General features: G+C 41.0%; 1 protein-coding gene across 9 annotated transcripts in view; it reads right to left on the bottom strand.

Moving 5' to 3' along the window:
• Window positions 1-20,197, bottom strand: part of LNX1 (ligand of numb-protein X 1) — a 170,076-nt gene that overhangs the window by 1,229 nt on the left and 148,650 nt on the right. For 8 of the 9 annotated variants that reach the window (XM_036895258.2, XM_036895253.2, XM_036895254.2 and 5 more), the window contains 3 exons: window positions 13,480-13,614; window positions 7,778-7,955; window positions 5,909-6,137 (listed from right to left, as the gene is read on the bottom strand). In XM_036895258.2, the coding sequence (XP_036751153.2) occupies window positions 5,909-6,137; window positions 7,778-7,955; window positions 13,480-13,614 (542 nt within the window). The remainder of the gene's footprint in view (window positions 1-5,908; window positions 6,138-7,777; window positions 7,956-13,479; window positions 13,615-20,197) is intronic. The other variant, XM_036895260.2, reaches the window with a different exon arrangement.

The following is a 20,197-nucleotide window of genomic DNA, read 5'->3' on the forward strand; positions in this document are numbered from 1 at the left end:
AATAGCATTGATTGGATGGTTCTCACTCAAAACGGTGCATAGCCCAGTGACCTTTGTACTGTTAACTGTTTTTTTCTAATTGAACCTCTCTGCTTTCCAAAGCTAAACATCCTGAAAAAAGTGACACCATCTGGTATGTTCTGTTTATATGTCTACTGGGGAAGATAATCACATTTTTGGCTTAAAAGATTTAATGTCTAAATTTATATTAAAAGTTGGATATCCCTAAATCCTTACTGATGAACCAAATTCAAGTATACTTATATTTTTATTTTCTTGTGGATATACTTCTAAATAAAGGCAAAACTTCTGAGTAAATGATCTGAGTGAAAAAAATTTAAACCTAACCCTAATTAATGCATTTGCTGAAGTTTTTGACCTCGAAAAATACATGTTTAATAGGCTATAGGAAAGCAGACATAAAATGAATGGAAATTGGGGTACATTTAAAGATTATAAGAATGATTCATATTTGAGGAGATAAACTGGCAGTAAAGTGAATAGCAAGTTATAAAAGGAATGGGAGAAGGAGAGACCACAGGTCTTCTGTAAATGAGTAGAATCCTCAGCTAAAATAAAAAATTAGATGGAAGAAATTATTTCTTTTACTATTTAGTGGCAGTTGGATCAGTGTTAATACAGATGCAGGCTAAGTGCAAACTACATACAGTTACAACAGAGGTTGTGTTGTCAGTAGCTGGATTTGACTTTTAAGATCCTCCAGTCCAGGAACTGGTTTAAAAGAAAATTAGCATTTTCATTTTGGTAAAAATCAAGATATGACTGTTTTATAAACTGTACTTTAAAATATTAACTGCTTTTTGAAAAAACCAATAAAAAGGCTCTTGTGAAATGTTACCTGATGAAGTTGGTCATTACATTTGTTACTAATTGTTAATGTAAAGTGACTTTCTCATGATGTTGCTGACTCCCACTTGAAATAAAAAAAGCTTTGGGTTTGGTTGATAAAATTTAAAATGCAGTGCTGTGATTCAACTTTAAAATTCAATTTGGTTTGTATCCACTGGTTAAGTGAAAGACTTTAGAAATAATTTTGCTCTTGAAATGACTTGACCATGAGTAATGCATTTGATTTTCAATTGACTGTAACTTACCAGCAGTCACCATACAGGGAAGTGATGGTGGAAAACATGGCAGGAAGTTTGAGGCCTGAGAAGTGAGAAGTAAGCCAAGGCAGCAGCTGGTGGCAATGTGAAATACCTACTCAACAGCAGGTCTGTGTCATTCAAGCCTGCAGAATTTGCTTATCATAAAGAGAAAACAGATGGTATAACTCCCAATTATAAAAGCTAAGCATAGGCTTCATGTCTGAAGGATGCTCACCAAATATATTAATGTGTAGTGGTTAAGATCATGGACTCTAAAACTGGGCAGCCTGGTTTCAATCCCAGCTCTGCCTACTAAACTAGCCATGTAAGCTTGGGTAAGCTACTTAGCCACTCTGCTTCAGTCCTTATCTTTAAAAGTGGGATAATGTTAATTCCTAAATCAGGAGCTGCTGTGAGTTTTAAATGAGCAAAGAACCTGTAAAGCCCTTGGCAGAGTACCTGGCAAGGGCTATGTAAGTATTAACTGCTGTCAGGGTGCTTACTGTTAACTCCACGCTTGGCTGTACCTGATGGTGTGGTGTCCCTGTCTTAGAGATAAAACGTGAACGTTGTCTGACTTTAAAAAATCCACAATAATCTGCTTCCCTGCTCTTCAGTATAGACAAGCTTCATCAAAATTCTTTTAAGACTTTCAGGAAAGTGTTAAAATTCTTAGGCTAGGGAAGAAATGAGTTAATGTGTATTGTCAGACTAGTCCAGATGAGAGCAAGTTTTGAAAGACTTGCAGATGTGGAGTGTGGGCCCTGAAAGCCAACAGAGAATAAAGCAGAAACTCTTCAGGGTTTTCTGAATTCCCTCCAATTGAATGGCATCTGATAATCTCTATACCTTAGAGACAATGTCTGACACTGCTGCCCAGGAGTCACTCCTGGCCACAAGGCACCCCTTGTAAGGGTGAGCGTGAACCTGAGTCATCCTCTATCATCTACTTTTATTCTCCATTACTGCTGGTGTCTGACACCCAGTGGTCCAGAGCAAATGTGTCTGGTCAGCATACTAACGCTACACTCTTCATGTGTGTTCAGTCTGTGTGTGGGACTGCACTTGAGGACAAGACGACAATGTCCTAGAAAAGGGGTTCCCTGTTTCTAGACCTGCTGACGTACCATTTTTCTTCACTGGTAGACAATTTTAAACTGGTTAGATACTTTAGGGCAAATACTTTTACTCAAAATCTGTTAAGTGAAATACTTTTACTCAAAATCTGTTAAGTGAAAGGAGAAAATGAGTAAATGATAAGCTAGAAATGTCTGTGAATTAAAAAAAAAAATATTAGCAGCCTAAATCTCTAGTAGTTCAGGCAAATAACTTTTGCCAAGGTATGACCAATGGCCTGAAATTTGTAGGACATCGCTCATACCAAATGACCCGAGACATTTAAGCCAATGGTACTGCATTAGTCAGGGAGAAATGGAGGTCTCGGGCTTTGTGCAGTCAAGATGAGAGAGGTGAATGGACATTTCCCAACCCATGAATACTGAAGTGGTATTTTGACTGGGGATTCACATACAGAGATAGGGGACCTAGTATAAAAGCATGACTGGGTATTAAGGACTTTGGAAACTGCCAAGCACGGTGGATATACTTATAGATTTTAAATGTCGGAGTAAAGATTGTTGTTTCCCCTTCTGCTTTTAAAAATTACTATGAAGGCAACTAAAGACTTGAAAACAAGTGCAAAAACTGTCTTAAAACTGAGTCACTGTGTAAGGGAGAACTGCCATGGGCAGTGAAAGAGGGAAGATGGAAGAGAGGATGCCCACAGCTGGAGATGGCAGACCAAGCCAGGAGAGCCCTGGGGTCCAAAGTGAGAGGCCCACTGTGATGGGCAAACACCCATTCCAGCAGACTGACTGTTAGCTGGGCTTCCTGCACCCAGTTTGTTGGAAAAATGGCATGAGGCAATGAGGACCCAATATATGTGGCAAGGGAGGAGAGAGACATGTGCTGTGAGTGGTCCTGCAAAGCCAATTTACTTAGTTTGGGAAAAATAATCACACAACCCTGTGCCATAAAGAGAAGTTTCTACCACCTGGAAAATGTCCCTGATTCTTTCCCCTTAATGAGAATCTTCAGCAAATAGCTGCTCCAAGAAAAATAACCTCAAAGATTTTAATTAAAGAGAACCAGGAGACACACAACAAAAGGGAGGGAAAGTTACAATAAACAGACAAAAACCATTCACCAGAACAATGTTTCCACATTAATGAAATGTCTCAATAGAAAATGAAATGTATATCCAACCCTATTATTGTGAATTTAAAATGCTTCTGAAACAATTGCTCTATAAATATGAGATAAATGCAGATACATAAGATTCCCAGAAAGGTAAGAAATGAGCTGACAGTGAGAAAGAAAATAAGCAAATGAAAGTGGCTGCAAAGGACAAGATGTACTACTAAAAATGGATATGGAGGGCAGATCGAAATAAGCAAAAAAGGCAGGAAGGAAATCAACAGAATCAAAAAGGATTCAAGAGAAAATGAAAGATAGGAAACAAAAGAGATCAAATTCATGTCTGGAACTCCCTGAAAAGAACCCAGGTAACACCACCACCCAACAGAGAGTAATAACAATGAGATGGGACTCAGCTTCTCTACACCACCATTCAATGCTAATGCGCTCCCCGCAGGTTCCAAGAGGGTGATCTGATGATTTTACAGCCAGGCAACCTGTCGCACGGTTCTACAGATGAACCATAATTTCTTACCAGTTCCTATCAATAGTGAACACAATACTGCCGTGACAATCATTTTACATTCCTTATGAATTCTTAATGCAGAATTTGTAAAAGCAAAATGGAAAACAACCTACGTGTCCACTACCAGTAGGAACTGGTTCAATAAATTATGGTACACGTAATGCAATAGAATACTATTCAACCACGGGAAGGAAATGAGGCCACTTGATATGTACTGACAGGGAGTGATATCCGAGATTTTCTTTTAAATCATGGTATATAACAGTGTGTATGCATGCTATCATTGCGTGTGTGCATGCACATATACACATGGACCAGGGGTCAAGAAGCTATAGCCCAGCCCACCACCTGTATTAGTAAATGAACAGCCATACCCACTCATTCACATATAGTCTAGGGCTGCTTTCACACTGTAACAGCAAAACTGAGACGTTCCAACAGAGACTGTATGACCTTCAAAACCTAAACCTACCCTTTTCAGAAAAGAAAAAAGGAGTTTGCCAACCCCTGACTTAGACAGTACCTGGAAAAACACACAAGGAATTGGTAACAGCAATTACCTCTGTTAAGTGGTTCTGAGGGGACATGAGTGGAAGACTCACCTTTCACTCTCTAAAGCTTTGGGTGCCCCCTGAATTTTTACCATGCTTATGGTGTCATTGCAAGAAGGTATGAAGGAAACTAAGAATTGCCAGGGTGACTGAAAGCCAGTATTGTCCATGCTGGCATCACGTTTCCTTTCTACTTGTTTTAAAGGAAATGAACAAATCCAGACTATTCTGGCAAGAATGGAGAAGTGCTGTGCTGAAGGCCAAGTGACAAAAGGTAGAGGGAGAGAGAGTCATTCACTTGGTGTTAAGTGGAGTAAAAAGCATCTCACTCAGATCTGTCCTGTGTTACATGAATGAATAGCAAGGAACTTTAGTTGCATGACAAATAGCTTAAAAGCACAAAAAAATTAAAATTACATATTTTAATAGAGTCATTTCAGAAATTTTTTTAAAATAAAATTTTAGTTAAAGTAACGCTCTTCTTCCACCCAGGTCCAGTTCTAAAATGTTTATAAAGATTTTTAAACTGCCTCAAAGTTTTCAGCCATTTAAAAATGTTCTCCTAAAAATAATTTATCAACTGGTAAAGGCTCAAGAAGGAACCTAGGTTACTTTGTTTTTGAGGCCAGGATGTTTTTTAAGATCTCATTTAAAATGGGGCTCCCTCTGAAGAAAAGAAAAAGCTAAAACCAAACATACTACTTTAATTTAATCCTATGGCACTGTACCATTTTCAGTGACCCTAAGATTTAAATTATGCATTTGGAATTAATAAGGCAGTCCTTTGTAGGCCAACAGTTTATGCTCTGATGCAGGTAAACAAACCCCAAATTATTTGTCCTTTGAATATTTAAGTTTTGGGATTAGCAAGGCTACTCCAAAATCCTTTCCAGAAGTGTCTATGTGAAGGCATATAGCTTCATTGTAAGGCTCTAGTTACATCTCACTAAAATGAGTTGACAACCCAGTTGCTTCCTGAAGTTTTATACAAGAACACAAGAGTAGGACATAGGGAGAGGTGACCTGAGACGCCCTCAGTCAGCACATGCTTAAACATCTGGGCAAAGACAGAATGTTCTGCTGCATGGCTTTACAAAGGTTTAGCCAGGGCCACCCGAAAACTAAAGATACAAGTTCCAAGGGCTGGCACTAAAATTAGGGACAGGTGAACCTTTTCTGCTCTAGAGTGTGTGAACACAGGCTGGTTCTCAGTCCCCTCGCCCTGTCAGCTGATCTCCTGCTGCATGAACAACCAACACAACCATACATGGCAGCCCTGCAAGCGACTCAGCATTGAATGCATACTAGTGCTTTCACATCCAGGCTTTTCATCCTTGTCCTAGAATTTCCACGTGCACTTTCAGTTACAAAAGGGAAGAGAGAATTACTTCCGACAGTCCTGCAACCACACCTGAATCTCATTAAGAGGCTAGTACCATGAATCAGCCCAAGAGAGTGAAAGAGTGGTCTGAGAAATGTAACCGTTTCCTCCCATCCCTCCCAAAGGACGTCATACTGGGACTCACTGTGGTAATTCCAGCCACATGACCCAGGAGGGAGACCAGTCGCCAGGTGGGGCCGTGCTGTGGCTGGAGTCCAGGGCGGCTGGGCTGCTGCAGGCTTCCTGAGGCTCACATTCTCTGACTTCCAAAGCTTTGAGAACCACCAAGGATGATGTGCTTTTCAATAGAGCAACTGCCTCGCTCCGGCTGACCTCTGTTAGTTCAACCCCATTCACATTCAACAAAACGTCACCTAATGGCCAGAGAAGCAGAAGCCATCCTTAATGAGAGGACAAATAGGAACTTCTGCTTAAAGGGCAAAGGGGCAGAGACTGGCTGGGGATGTGGGGAGGTGGTGAGGGTGAGGGGCATGTCACTGGCCTCTTGCATTAACATGAAGCTGGATTCTCCTATAGTAAATGGTGCACATGTGCAAGCTCTGGGGCACTAGTAAGTCCTGTTTGGAAGTTTCCAAAGCATACCCATTGGTACTTGACTGTTGCTTTAAAAGAAAAAAAAGGTGTGTGGGGGTGGGGGTGGGGGGAAGGAAACTAAATTAACTTCATTTACTATTTAATCAAAGAAAACATTTTTTCACTCCTTTGTTTCCTGTTTTTAGCACAACGGGAGAGCACTTGGCAAAAGTGCAAGCACCTGCACAGAGCCTGGCGTGTAGTGGGCACCCAATTAACATGGGTGAATGAATGAATAAAAAACTACCTCTGAGTGTCTGGCAGAGGAGCTTATAGCAGTTAAGAAAAAATGGGCCTGGAACTGTGTTTTTAAAGAGGTGCAAAGATGAGTTCATATTTTCATTCATTGCCAAGGTGATAATAGCGATAGTTGGCTAAGCACCTACTACATACAGGACTATTTCCACATACCGTATCGTATAGTCCTCTGCTCACATTCTCTTGCTAACATGTCACTTCTTGGTTAACCTCATCATTCTCTACCCAAGTGCTTGGGAGAAAATGAAAAGCTGGAGCAACTAAAATATACACCTCCCCTACCTCCATTCTCTATTCTCTTTCCCCAGATTTTACGTTTCCTTTGAATAACATCTTTTTCACACAGAATAACCATAACAAGAATAAAGGACAGGAGAAAGATAGGAAAGGCTGTGAGTCCTCCCCGACCCCAAAGGGGTTTTGTTAGATTGGCTGACTGAACCCCTTAACCTGCCATCTCTCCGTGGCTCCTTGGCCTGAGCAATTGTACTTATTCAGCAACTTTACATATTATCTTTTGAATCTGAGCCCTTAAATGACGTAACAGCTCAACCATCTGAGCTGCCCCTTCTTAGGAACTGACAACATTATTAAGGCATAATTGACACCATTACTGACACCTCTGGCCTTCATTTAGAGCAGCCCAGGCCACAAGAGTAAAGTAATGAAACACTAGTCACCTGGGAAAGTACCTGGCACGGTGCTTTCACTTAATAAATATTCACTGAATCAAAATTTGTCACGTTTCTCCTATCCAACCCCCAAAATGAAACAATTAATAGACAGTTTCATCACTGGATCAGTCCAACAAAGAATCAGAGTGAATGGAACCAAATTATGCCATGTAATAGAGGCAGTTTGCTCCTAACTGCAGCAGCCCCTGATTAAGTCTTGGTACAGTGTGCAGGCACTCTCTTCACCAGCAAGCAAGCTGACCCATATCAACCTGCACAAACTAAGAAGGGTGAAGACCCGGTTCAGCAGTGATGCCAAACAAATCATGGCCCATGGGCGACCGGTGTCCTGGCTGGACCACCCTTACATTCTCTTCTTTTTTTTACATTCTCTTCTTAATTTTGGAAACAGTTGCCTAACCCAGCAAGCTGCTAATGCCTTTTAAGACCCCACTGCCCCAGTGACTTAAGTTCCTTTACTTTTTTACCTGTTTTTATTCTTCCATCTCTGCTTATGACTCCCCCGGGCTCAACACTGATGACATAGATAGGCAAGTCCCAGTCCCCGTGTGATGCTCCCCCTGCAACGGTCATGCCGAGAGATTCGCTGGGGTCTTTGTGGACACTTACCACCTTCTCATGACAAGTAACAGCGGGATGGGGGGGCTGAAGGCACAGACAGAAAAATATGGTACATTTGTTTGTCAGGGGGTTTGCATTTCCTTCATACAATAACTACTAACATCGCATATATATATGATGGTTGCCCTTGTTCTCACAAAGAAAGACACATGCAAAGAACCCTCGCTTTGTCCCCCACCCCTAACAGAGTTACATTATCCCAAATTCTATATGCTGATTCAGAGGAAGTTTACATGTCAAAAGGGGCCAGCAAAAATGCAAGGAGGAACAGGTTGGAGATTACTGGAGAAATGTTAAGGCCACAAAGTGAACTACACTAAAAAATTTTCAAGTTAATTCATTTATTCCTGAGAGTAGTGAATCAATATTTCATAAAACTCTTGTCATTCCTGAATATGAGAAATTTTTTCTAAGCAAAAAGATAGTATTTCAATTAAATTTTTAAAAATTTAATATATTTTAAATTAACAGTCCCAATTTAACTTATGCTAACCAATTATAGAAATCATCAAAGAAAAAAATGGATTCCATAGATATTATATATTAAAAATTCACCCATATTTATGTTCCCCCCATTTAGCACCCTTTTATTTTAGCATTTCTAAATAATGTGCAGTCAGTTATATCCTTTCATTTTATTGCATAGAGTATACATATTGTAAAGTATATACTGAAGACCAACTTTGGAAAGCAAATTAATTAAGAGAACTGTGATTTTGATTCAACAACACTGGACTAAAAACATTCAAAGCTACAGGCAGCATTACCTTGTAGCAATAAAATAGGTCAAGGGCAATGTTTATCAATGAACACTGTCAATATTTACTTTTCTGAAAATGAATTCTCCTTCCTGCTGCACAGTGACCTAGGGGACTAAGTGGGAATATGCACTGCAAAGAAACAGTTATAGTACTTGGTCAAACCTCAAGGAAGTTTATGGCTTAAAACATAGCTTACAGTTGTATCTAAAGAAAGAAAATTAAATATATATAGTTAAAAAAAATCAAGGTACAAAGCAAAATGTAAGTATACTACCTTTTGGTTAAATAAAGGGTAGGGAAATGAGAATGTGTATTAGTATTTGCATTTTCATAAACTCTGGAAAAAATAAAAAGGGAGTAGAGGTGGGAACTAGACAGATCAGGCATGGGTGAGAGACATATACTTTCCAGTTTTTGAACCCTGTGGATTATCCAATAAATAAAATGAATTAAATAAACTTCTGTGTATTTGATGATTGACATTGTATAGAACTATTGCCTGCATGCACAGAGTCAATGTTTAATGCTTTATTATGAAGATGAGCTTAGCCTTGCTGTGCATTTATTATCTCATGATTTCCTATGGTTTTAATTTACCATGTTTGTTTTAATGGACTTATGGTATACAGTAATAGCCTGTATCCCTAGCAGTAAATACAGCATTTAGCACACTGAAGATGGTAGGTACATGTTTGTTGAATAAATGGATGATAAGTTGCAATCGCCATAAACTGTTTTTTGATAGTAATAGAATAATCAGAAATTACAAATAATTATGGCAAAGATTTATATGTTACAATTAGTACTTATAGGATGGCACTATGCTTATATAAACCCCAGAGCCTTGAGGAGGCTCTTGGGGTTAGCAGATGAGGACTGTAAAACTGACATGATATACTTTCTTCAGAGAAAAGTTTCAAAATACAAATAAGTAACAGTATGAATACAGTGGTCCTCACAGTCTGGAGTAGATTTGGAGGGGCTCTCAAGATCCCTTCTTAGTGCAGGACGTTTCCCTTCTGAGAAGCAATTAGATGCACATGTCTCATCCCTTAACCACAAACATCTCTCAAAGAGCCCTGCTTAGAGGTGCAGGCAATTCTGAAATGTCCCCAGCTCAGAGCAAAGTTCTAAACCCAGAGAGTCCTGCTGGCTGCCCTGCTGCCTCAGCTCCTTCCTGGATATATTCATAAAGCATTGACTCCTGATCCTCCTAAAGAAGGGCTTGAATCCATTATTTCCACATGGGGGTAAGGGGGATTGTAAGGGTAGCTGACCTATCTCCTGAGGGGATGTCTAAAACATAGTATAGAATGCTCTGGAAAATGAGGACAACTTTTCATGTTAAAAAACATATGCTTATGTATAGACACACACACACACACACAAATATGCTTTATCCCATTCTTGAACAGCTACCTAGTACTTCACTGTGTGGATATGTCATATCCTCCCATTGATGACTATTTGGGTTATTTACAGTCTTTTGCAAAATTAAACAGTCACTGTGAACATCCTTAGACACACATATCTTGTGCACTTGCATAAATATTTCTTTAGGCTAATGTCCTAGAAATACAATTGCTAAATCAAAGAGCCTGGGCATTTTACATTTTGATAGATATGGACCAATTACCTGAGAAACAGTTCTATCATTTATAATCTCACCAGTACATCGTGAAAATGCTGACTCCCCACAATTCTGCCGATACTGGGTTTTGTCAGTATTTGTAATTTTTACCCAGGTGAAAAAAAGATTCCAATAATTTAAGTGATTTTCCAGGTAGTACGTTTGAATACTTTCTGTAATTATTTGGATTTCTAATAGCAGTAAGCATATGAGATCTTACAATACTGTCATCAATCAAGCTTCCTCTGACTTCATCTATGAAATGGGTAAGAACTCCCATGTACCACAAACCTGTCACTGAAAGAAAAGCAACTGAATGGAAGATATGACTTTTACCTGAGAATACTTTGGTTAAAAAAATGTGTTACTAAATTCACTTGTAAGTAGCAAAATGGCAATATCTTATGGAATAGTTCAGAAGTGGCTTCTGGAAATTATGAGGCTTTAGTTATTTTGTTGCAAATAAATATTCCTTGTATAATGTACAAACTGGCCAGATAGTCCTTTAGGAAAAGGAAAGAAATATTTGTTATCTATTTAATGCATCAGGGCAGGCAAACAGAGACTCAACATTTAAAAATATCTGGTCAATGAAGCACAGCTGGCAGGAGGAAAACAGGGCAGGAACCCAGGAATTGTAAGTCCATGCTCTCCCCACACCACTACTCTGCTTTCAGAGGGAATATTTTTCCAGAAAGAGTTTATCTTACTGACTAGAAAACTCAACCCAAATCCAATTCTGTCAAATAAAATGCGTGACATGTAAGATTTGCATGCTGAAACCCGTGTCCTCCTGGCAGCAGAGAACTGTTGTTCATGCTCCTAGACACATGTTCCCAGGGAGCAGTCTCTTGCCACACTCCTTCCACGCTAGTGTGTAACATATGGCTTTGCAGCACTGCACAAAGAGATGCTTTGCTGAGTGCCTGCAGACTCACTGCAAATGGCTGGGCCGCGCCAAGTAAGGAGCAGGTCCGTGTGTCCTGTGACTCTGACAGCCATCACCTTCCCCACCCCAGACAGACCCATGTTAGGAATGGAAAACACCATGGAATCTTCACACCCGAAGTTGCCGGACTCTGGTCAGGGAGGAGAGTTACACAGGACACGGATTTTCTTCTTTTCCACCTGTGTTTTCTCCCCACTCCCCTCCCCTACTTTGACCTCAGGATGTTTCCCTAGTATTGAAAACAAAATAGTTCAAGCGGATTAAATAATGTCATGGGCACCCATCTACGTATCACTCAGCTATAAAAATACATACATTATAAAATATTGCCTTGGGCTTTTAAAATAAAACATTTTAGACATTTGAAAAAGTATCAAGATGAACAAAATGACCAATCCATGCACTTTGCAACCCAGCGCCAGAAACACGTGTCGGAGCAGGGTTGTAGCCCCTCTGTGATTTCTCTCTGGCCACATTCCCTTTCCTCTCTCACAGCGAAAACCACACTCCTAAATCTGATGAGTATCAATTTTTTCAATTGGCTAAAAAGTTTTTTAGCTCACAAATCTTGGTTTGTCTTCTTTGGTATTTCTTTGAATCAGTTAAACTCCTACTTTCAAAAAGCTATGCTTTTTTCCTAAATAAAACTTTCAATAGAATCATAAAAAACTAAATCTTCAGAAAGCCATATATGTCTTAGTTTTACTTTAAATATGCCACTTGTGTGTGTGTGTGAGGACATTTCAGAAGGCAGATAGAACTATACATTAAAATGAAAATAATTACAATTTCCCACTAGGCCAGTTTGTTATTGACAGGGGGTTGCAGCAAAAATTTATCAGATCACCCTGGCTCTTTCCTATTCATGATGGTTAGGTGGAAAGGAGTAAAACACCACGTGGGTGGAAGCCTCATTCTTAGTGGTTTAATGAACTAGAATATAATATGGTTTAGTTAATGCAACTATACTTAATTAGATTAAAACTTTAATTAAGCTAATAAACTAGTTTTCCATTAATAAATACCATTAGTTTAATTTAAATACACTAGCAAAAAGATACCAGGGAGTCCTTATCCATAAAATGCTTTAGCAGGAGGTACTTGGTCTGTCTAGATTGCTATTACAGATTTATGGGGCATCCCTGGCTGCCTGGAGAAAGAGAAGAGGGCGTGACCTGTAGACTTATATTAATTATAACAGCATGCTCCAAAATCAAACTTTTGAGTTTAGTTTCTAAATACATTTCTCAAAGAGATGCTTTGCTGAGTGCCTGTGGGCACTCATGGGTTATCCCAAACTGAAACATAGTCTGATGTGGAATGTAAGCATTCCCTAATCTGCTGCACAAAGAATGGGCTCCCTATAAGATTTTTTTTCTTCAGTTACCAGTGATTTAATGACACTAGATTCCAGGAAAAATTATGGCTAGGAACACATTGCTATCACATACGATGCCAAGGCTATAGGACTCAGAATCTGGCCTAAGCAAGGCCTGTGTGGTTTAAACACCTATCCAAACAGAGACGTCACAGCGTTGCCTCAAGTGGAAACCACAGACAGAAGCACAAATTTGGCTGAGTCACCTCATTCAGAGAGAGGCAGCGAGTGGCTGGCCTGAAGGAGGCATTCTGCCTCCAGATTCATGGTGCTTCATCCACAGTGTATTCAGTTTTTTCTGGGTTTGAGTATCATCAGATAGGACATATGCTCTTGGCTTTGCCCCAGTCCCTGTCATTCCCTAATGTCACATGAAATTCAAGTGCTTCTATTTCTTCCAGGTCCTGTGATAAAAACAAACATACTAAAAATAGCAGGAGAATCATTATTTGAATTTTCAGGTGGCCTGAGAAATTTAAGACCAGAAACCAAGCAAACCTCTTGTTTCATTTCAAAATGAATAGAAAACTGTAATTGTTGCAAAAACTAACATTTATTTGACTTAGACTAGAAATTAGGTCCTTGTATGAGGCCTGCAAGATTAGGTTCCAAAACTCTCCTGCACCTTCCTCTCTCCTGCTTGGACAGGAGACACCTGTTATCTCACCAGGTCTTCAAGATGGGACTTCAGGTTTTTAGTTTTACAAGACAAGTCAAACAGTATTTAAGTGATGAAGTCCAGAGATTACACTTGGAAAGGTTAAAATATGCGGCCTTCCTGGGAAATGGCTTTCTGCAGGAGCAGTGGACATACCCTGGCTGGGCCTCACCTTGGGAGCGATGCTCCTGTCCCCTGGCCCTGGGGACTGGCTGCCATCGCTGTTCCAGACGGCTTCCTGAAAGATGTCAGGACTCTGCTGACGAGCTTGGCGGGACACGATGAGGTGGACGTGCCTTTCGCTGGCCTGGGTGACAAGACACAGGCATCAGCCACCCTCAGAGCTCCCTCCCACAGCACCCAGCACCTGGGACGTACTGAGAGATGCGTTTTGTTTTACCTTTTTCCTGGCAAAAAAATGGTTTCTTATGTTTTTCATGGGAGTGCACATCTTGTGATTTGGCAAGAACATGAGAATTATTTCCTTTATCCTTAAATTAAGCAATGAAGATTGCTTCAAGGGAAAACCTAGGGAAGGTCTGACTTACTCAACAGTTTTTGAAAAGACACCAGCAGACATTGTTATTTTTAATGAATGTCTCTACCGCACACAAGCCCTGTCTGAGGGCTTTCCAGATAGAACAGGGTATACAGAATGAAGTACTAGCCCAGTCTAAAATGCAGACCAAAGGTCTAAAGCTGAAGGGAACAGTAAAGAAAAAGAAATGAAGTTGCTGGCAGCCACACTGTCACTGTGGGAAGAGAAATCCTGCATCTAACAGTCCCAAACATTTGGACACTGAAAAAGATGAGTACTTAAGAAATATAGGGATGACTTAGTAGGTTCTAACGGCCCAATGAAAGGTCGTTGTCTTGATTCTGTGGCCTCTGTATGTGCGTGCTGCTAATTCTGGCTACTAGTCCTCTCTGCTATATACATTGATACTGGGACAAGGGCACTACAAATAGCAAATATATTGCTTACTGAAAAGGGCCAGCCCACACCATAATTTACAAATTGGCTTTCCAGCACAGAAGAGTTTCATGAATATTTGAAAGCATGGATCATTATTGCAGAACTACTGACTCCTGAGGCTCCAGATCTGCCAGGTGGGTACACTAGACCCTGGACCTGTGACAGATACATAAGCAAGGCTCCCTGATAGCCAGCTGACCTTATCCATCACTTTAGTAAAAGCTGATAGTGGCTGAGGCATGGCTAAGTTTTATCAGAAAGGCATACAAAAAAGACTAGCTTTAGGGAACAGGAAGAGAAGAGGAAGTTCTCCACATTGCTCTTCACCCCTCCCTTTGTCCACTCAGCACTGCTGCAGAGATGGGCGCACACCTGCCCGCCATCTTCCTTCACAGGCGTGGTTTTCAGATCATGGCAAAGTCAGGTCGTAAAAGGAGGCCATGGAACATCCGTGCTCCCCTCCATGAGCTCACACAGTAGGAGCTGAGGTAAATACTTCCCACCATTCTGCACCTTCCTTCCCTCAGCCCATAGCTCACTCTGTCTCAGGAGCTAGGACCACATTTTTAAAACCTCAGCAAACAGAACCTCACCAATGAAATCACATCCCCACAGTTGACCACTCTGACCAGCCTGAGCCTTCATGACTTTGCACCCTTATATTAATAAGCCTCTTCTCAGGGCTCTCTTGAAATTTACGGTTATCAATTGGATGGTTATAAATTAGATGAGCTTTTTTAAAAATTAAGTTATCTTTGATATACAATCTTATGAAGGTTTCACATGAACAACATTGTGACTTCAACATTCATGCATATTATCAATTCCCCCCACCCACCCCATGGCAGTCACTGTCTATCAGCATAGTAAGATGCTATAGGGTCATTACTCATCTAGATTAGAGGAACTTCTTAAAGTATATGCTGAAGAATATCTACTATAAACATCACAGTGCACAGTGGGCCACAGAAATTGATTCATTTCACATAAGCTTAGAAAATCCTACCAAACAGGACCCAGAAGGAAAGTTTAAGTCCTTCACATAAAGCCCAATCATCGCTCTGGGGGGTCTGCCCAGCCATCACTCACATACCCCACTCTGTTCCTTCAGGTATCTCAAATTCCCTGGTGTTTCTCATCACATATGAAGTCTGTGTCAGCACAGAACAAAAATACCAAGCCCAGGAAACTGTAAAGAAGCAATCTGATGCAGAGAACTATAGTACTAGCCAACTGAATTCAATTCTTGGAAGGCTATCTTGTAATATCTGTCTCTTTCTTATATGTAAGCCTCACTTATCCTAACGTGGTTATCTCTGGGAACTTTCCGAAGCAAAACTACTAAGAGATAAGAAGTGGCAAACGTTCAGTCAAAACTTTAATTGCTGAGCCCAAATTTATTTCTTATCTTCAGGGAAACTCCGATGTTTTGAAGGCTCTCCGCAGTGGGGCTGTTTTAAGGCCTGCAGATCGCATCACATTCCCTCTGGACCCGGAGCAGTCACATAACCTAAGCATCTCATAAGAATTAAGAAAATTCGAGAATTACAAACTGAATCAACTTGCCAGGCAAAATCCTAAACACCAAGCTGCAGCCCATGAGAGCTATTTAATTCACATTTTCGAGCACAAATTTCTCATTGGGTTTTCAAATACTGGCTGTGGTACTAAGTTGTTGGCAGGAATAACACTCCAATAAATAATCCTGCTTTTCATTTACTTGGAAATAAACTCTCTTCAAGTCTGGATCTATGGCTTTTACCAGTCACCCCATAAATTGCTCCCAGGGAGACACTACTGGAAGCAACCTCTTTCCCCGTGTTTAAAGTTGTAAGGTGGAAAACGGGCTCCTGTTTGTCCTGGCTCTAACCCTGGGAGTAACTGGGCTTGATGTGAAGACACAGCCCTCAGCACCAGAGAATTTGTCTTTCCACAGGTGGGAAGTTGGTGTGAATGTGAAGTGTGAGAGGTGGGTGAGGGGAGACACAGAATGGCAGAAATGTGTTTATTTCATACCACACAACATGTATCAGGAGGAGGGGTCGACCTGTCATGTCAATAACAAACTCTGAAAAGAAGCTCACGCTAAAAGGTAGGACAGTCTCTCTCTTGCATCTTTTGGCCCAAGGAGTGTTTAACAGCTGTGGCTGTCTCAAGCAGTAGACAAGCTAGAGGGCAATCCTCTTTACGTGAAGTTTCCCCTCCTTTATCTCCTTTAAACAGTCTAATTTTTGAACAGGGACATTCTGAACATAGTGGTTACAAATTGCATAGCTAGACTTACGTACATTTTCTCCCCCTCTCTTCCAAGAGCTCAAGCATTAAGCTCCTTCTCCCCTCTCTATGGGCTAAGGAAAGGGACTCTGATGGCCTCCACATTGTCTCTCTTGGGCCTTAGCTTGTTGGCAGCCAGTCTGTCCCCTGTTTTGCCTTGGGAGTAGTAGCTCCCACCCTCATAGAGCTTGTCCAATTTCAAGGACAGATCAGGAAAGATACCATGAAAAAGAAATGGGTAACACCCCTAAGAGTCTCCAGGGGTGGAGTCAATTACTTCTAGCTGAGGAAACAGGAAAAATCTAATATTCAGAGAAAACAAGGTAGTTAAAACCAAGTAGCATTTAATATGGAAAGGTTTGTTTTCTCTTGTTTGGGTTAATAACTATTTTTCCATTTTGAGATTTGATTCAAAACTGCCAATAATATTTATAGAGAAAACAAATCCTACCATTTGCAGCAACATGGATGGAGCTAGAGGGTATTATGCTCAGTGATGTAAGCCAGGCAGAGAAAGACAAGTACCAAATGATTTCACTCATTTGTGGAGTATAAGAACAAAGCCAAACTGAAGGGACAAAGCAGCAGACTCACAGACTCCAAGAAGGGACTAGTGGCTACAAAAGGGAAAGGGTTGGGGAAGGTGGGTGGGGACAGAGAGGGGGATTGGACGGTATTGTGATTAACACACATAATGTAGGGGGGTCCCAGGGAAGGCAGTATAGCACAGAGGAGACAAGTAGTGACTCTATGCTGATGGACAGTGACTGCAATGGGGTGGGGGGGACCTGATAATATGGGTGAATGTAGTAACCACAATGTTGCTCATGTGAAACCCTCATAAGATTGTATATTAATGATACCTTAATAAAAAAAATATATGTATATATATATACACACATATATATATAATAAAATACCATCTCTTACAGCTGGAAGGAGGAGTCTGGGAGTGCTGCACTGCAATGTCTTGCAGGGCAAGCATCTTGTTCCTCCAAATTCAGAGTAGAAATGTAGAAATGGCTTTTTTCCCTTCAAAATCCACTATGGCTGATAAGAACTGCTCAGTTGTCAAGATTTAACACAGACCAGAAACAGAGCAGAGAGGGGGAAAATCAAAGATGCCACTGCACAAGAAGCCAGGAGAGGCATTTTTCAGAACCTGACACTGGAGCAGAACGATCTTTCCACTGTCCTGGCCTGGCAGGTGCCCACACAGAGGTCAAGAGGGCCAGTGGTAACTAGGGCAGAGCAAGAGTTGATGGAGCACTGGTACTTCAAGTTCTCACCCAGCCAAAGGCTTCAGCTTTTCATTTGTAAAGAAGGACTGAGTTAAACCAAATACATTATAACATTTTCTGCCTTATATTACTATTATATTATAATTGCTTAAATGTTTGGAAAGATGTAATTCATGCTGGGTCTTCACTGTGTTTCTTGCATTAGCTTTATGAAGTTTCAAGTTAAGAGTTGACACACTTATCCCTACCCTCTGTTCCCCCAGGATATTGTTCTATAGGGACACCTGAAAAAGGGAAACTCCAAACTGCCTTTTGGGTACCGAGATTGTGTTGCCCAGAGCAGACAGACCATACACACAGCATCCTTGATACACAATATCATCCCACAGGAGATGCATGCTTGACTGGGTGGCCCTGCTGTTACAGAGACAGGTAAGAGCTGTAGTAGAATGTATAATAATATCAGCTGTTTACAGAGCTTGCCTCTATCTAATGTTCCAACCATTAATATCAGAAGGTTTGATGACCTATTCAAAAAATGCATCTGAGTCTGCATTCCCCACTAATTTGTTTTGCAAGGATCCCAGAGCAAGATGGTCTAGCTCTAACCAATTTTCAATGTGCGCTTGTGGGGATGATGCTTCCTGTGCTGTCTGGGGTGGCTCCATCCCAGCTGCCCTTTCAGCAACTGCCCAGGTATCATTCTCAGTTGCTCGATCTTGTGCTCACAAAGCCCTGGGGAGCTGTGGAGCACTGGTGCCATGAAATCAGAAGGTCGCATGTAGGGAAGAGATGTCAGACATCATCTAATCCAAAATTTTCTCTGTAGCCTCTGCTTCAATTCTCTTACCACATCCTGGCCACGTGGTCCCCCAGCTCATGCTTCAGTGCCTCCGATGATGGTGAGCTCACGGTGTCCTGTGGGTGTGCAGGCCATTTTTAGAGAGCACTAATTGGAAAGTTTGGCCTTAGGTTGAGCTTAACTTTGCCATGCTCTTGCTTGCCCATTGGTTCTAGTTGTGCCCTCTAGGGCAACCCCAAATCAGTTTCCATGTGACAACTTGATTTGAAAATTACTCCCATTTCCCTCCATTAGCTCTTCTTGTTTCCAGGTCAAATATTCCTAGTTTCTTTAATATTTAATATTTTTCACCTTATCTCAAAAACTTGATGAACTCTGGACTAATAAAGTTGAGTGGCTTGTGTGTGTACGTGCATGCACCCATGCATGCAGAATTAGACCTAGAAGACAGATAAGGTCTGACCAGTACAGAGTCTTTTTGCTTGTGGACCAGCTGCATCCCAGACCTCATTTATGGAGTTCCCATTTTGTCAGGTCATAGGTACATAAGGGGTTACCTGTGCTCAGTGAAGCCAAGAACTCCATAGGTGTCTGTCTTCAGTGCTACTAAGTGAAAGACGATGGGGGCTCCCAGGCCCCTGCTGTGGGACACATTAGTGGTGCAGCCTGGCTCTGAGACCATGTATGGCACACAGACTACACAGGGCAACAGGAGGCATCTGAACAGGGTTACCAATTGATATGCTACAAAAATACCAAAGCTGTCTTTCCTGTTGATGTGGCAACAGACTACACAAGGTACAGACACAAAGTCCTCCCCATACCCCTCTTCCAGTGAGCAAGAGAACTTCTGAGAAACAAAAATACCTCTCATTGAGCAAAAAGTTGGGGGCTTGAGAAACAGAACTCCAGAATGAGCTAGTGGTACACTGAAGTCTGATATGCCCTGTAAGATGAGACGGTGAAAGCAAATTGGAGGTGTGGTTGTTCACCATTAAAACTTAAACATGCACCATAGTACCCAGCACATTTTAAAAAGAAGTCATGAGTATCTTCTGCTGGAGAGGCAGCAGCTACTTTGATGAGCTAAGAGAGACCAGAGTCTGGCCAAGGAAGGAGGAAATTAAGGAGGCTTTGTGAAAAAGTGGCAAATTGGACCTTAGGATTTGGCCAGGGTAGAAAGGAGATTGGAGACAGCAGTTTGGTCTGTTTTCCCCACTAGCTCCATGTTCACCCTTATGTTCCCAGAAGCACATCTTTAAAGTTCTCAGAAGTTAACAATGACAGCCTGACTTATACATGGTCCTACAGATGCCAATGACAGGTCAAAATAAGAGTCCTCGAATCTGCTGATCATTGAGAGAGCAGAATGATCCAAGCCCTTTGCTTCAAATGCCATTTTTTTAATGGTATCTAGAAGTTACATTCATGATTAATTCCATTCCATGGTATAAAACAAAAAAACAACTCCTCCTGCCCCCCAAAAAAACCATGCATGCAAGGGTTCTGTGACTTGGAGGAAGGTAGGGAAGTTTCAAGATCCTCTATTATTTTTAGTGTGTAACGAGATCCACTCATGAAATTCTAAATTGAAAAG

This window comes from Manis pentadactyla, chromosome 5, assembly GCF_030020395.1.
Source record: "Manis pentadactyla isolate mManPen7 chromosome 5, mManPen7.hap1, whole genome shotgun sequence".
NCBI classification, from domain to species: Eukaryota; Metazoa; Chordata; class Mammalia; order Pholidota; family Manidae; genus Manis; species Manis pentadactyla.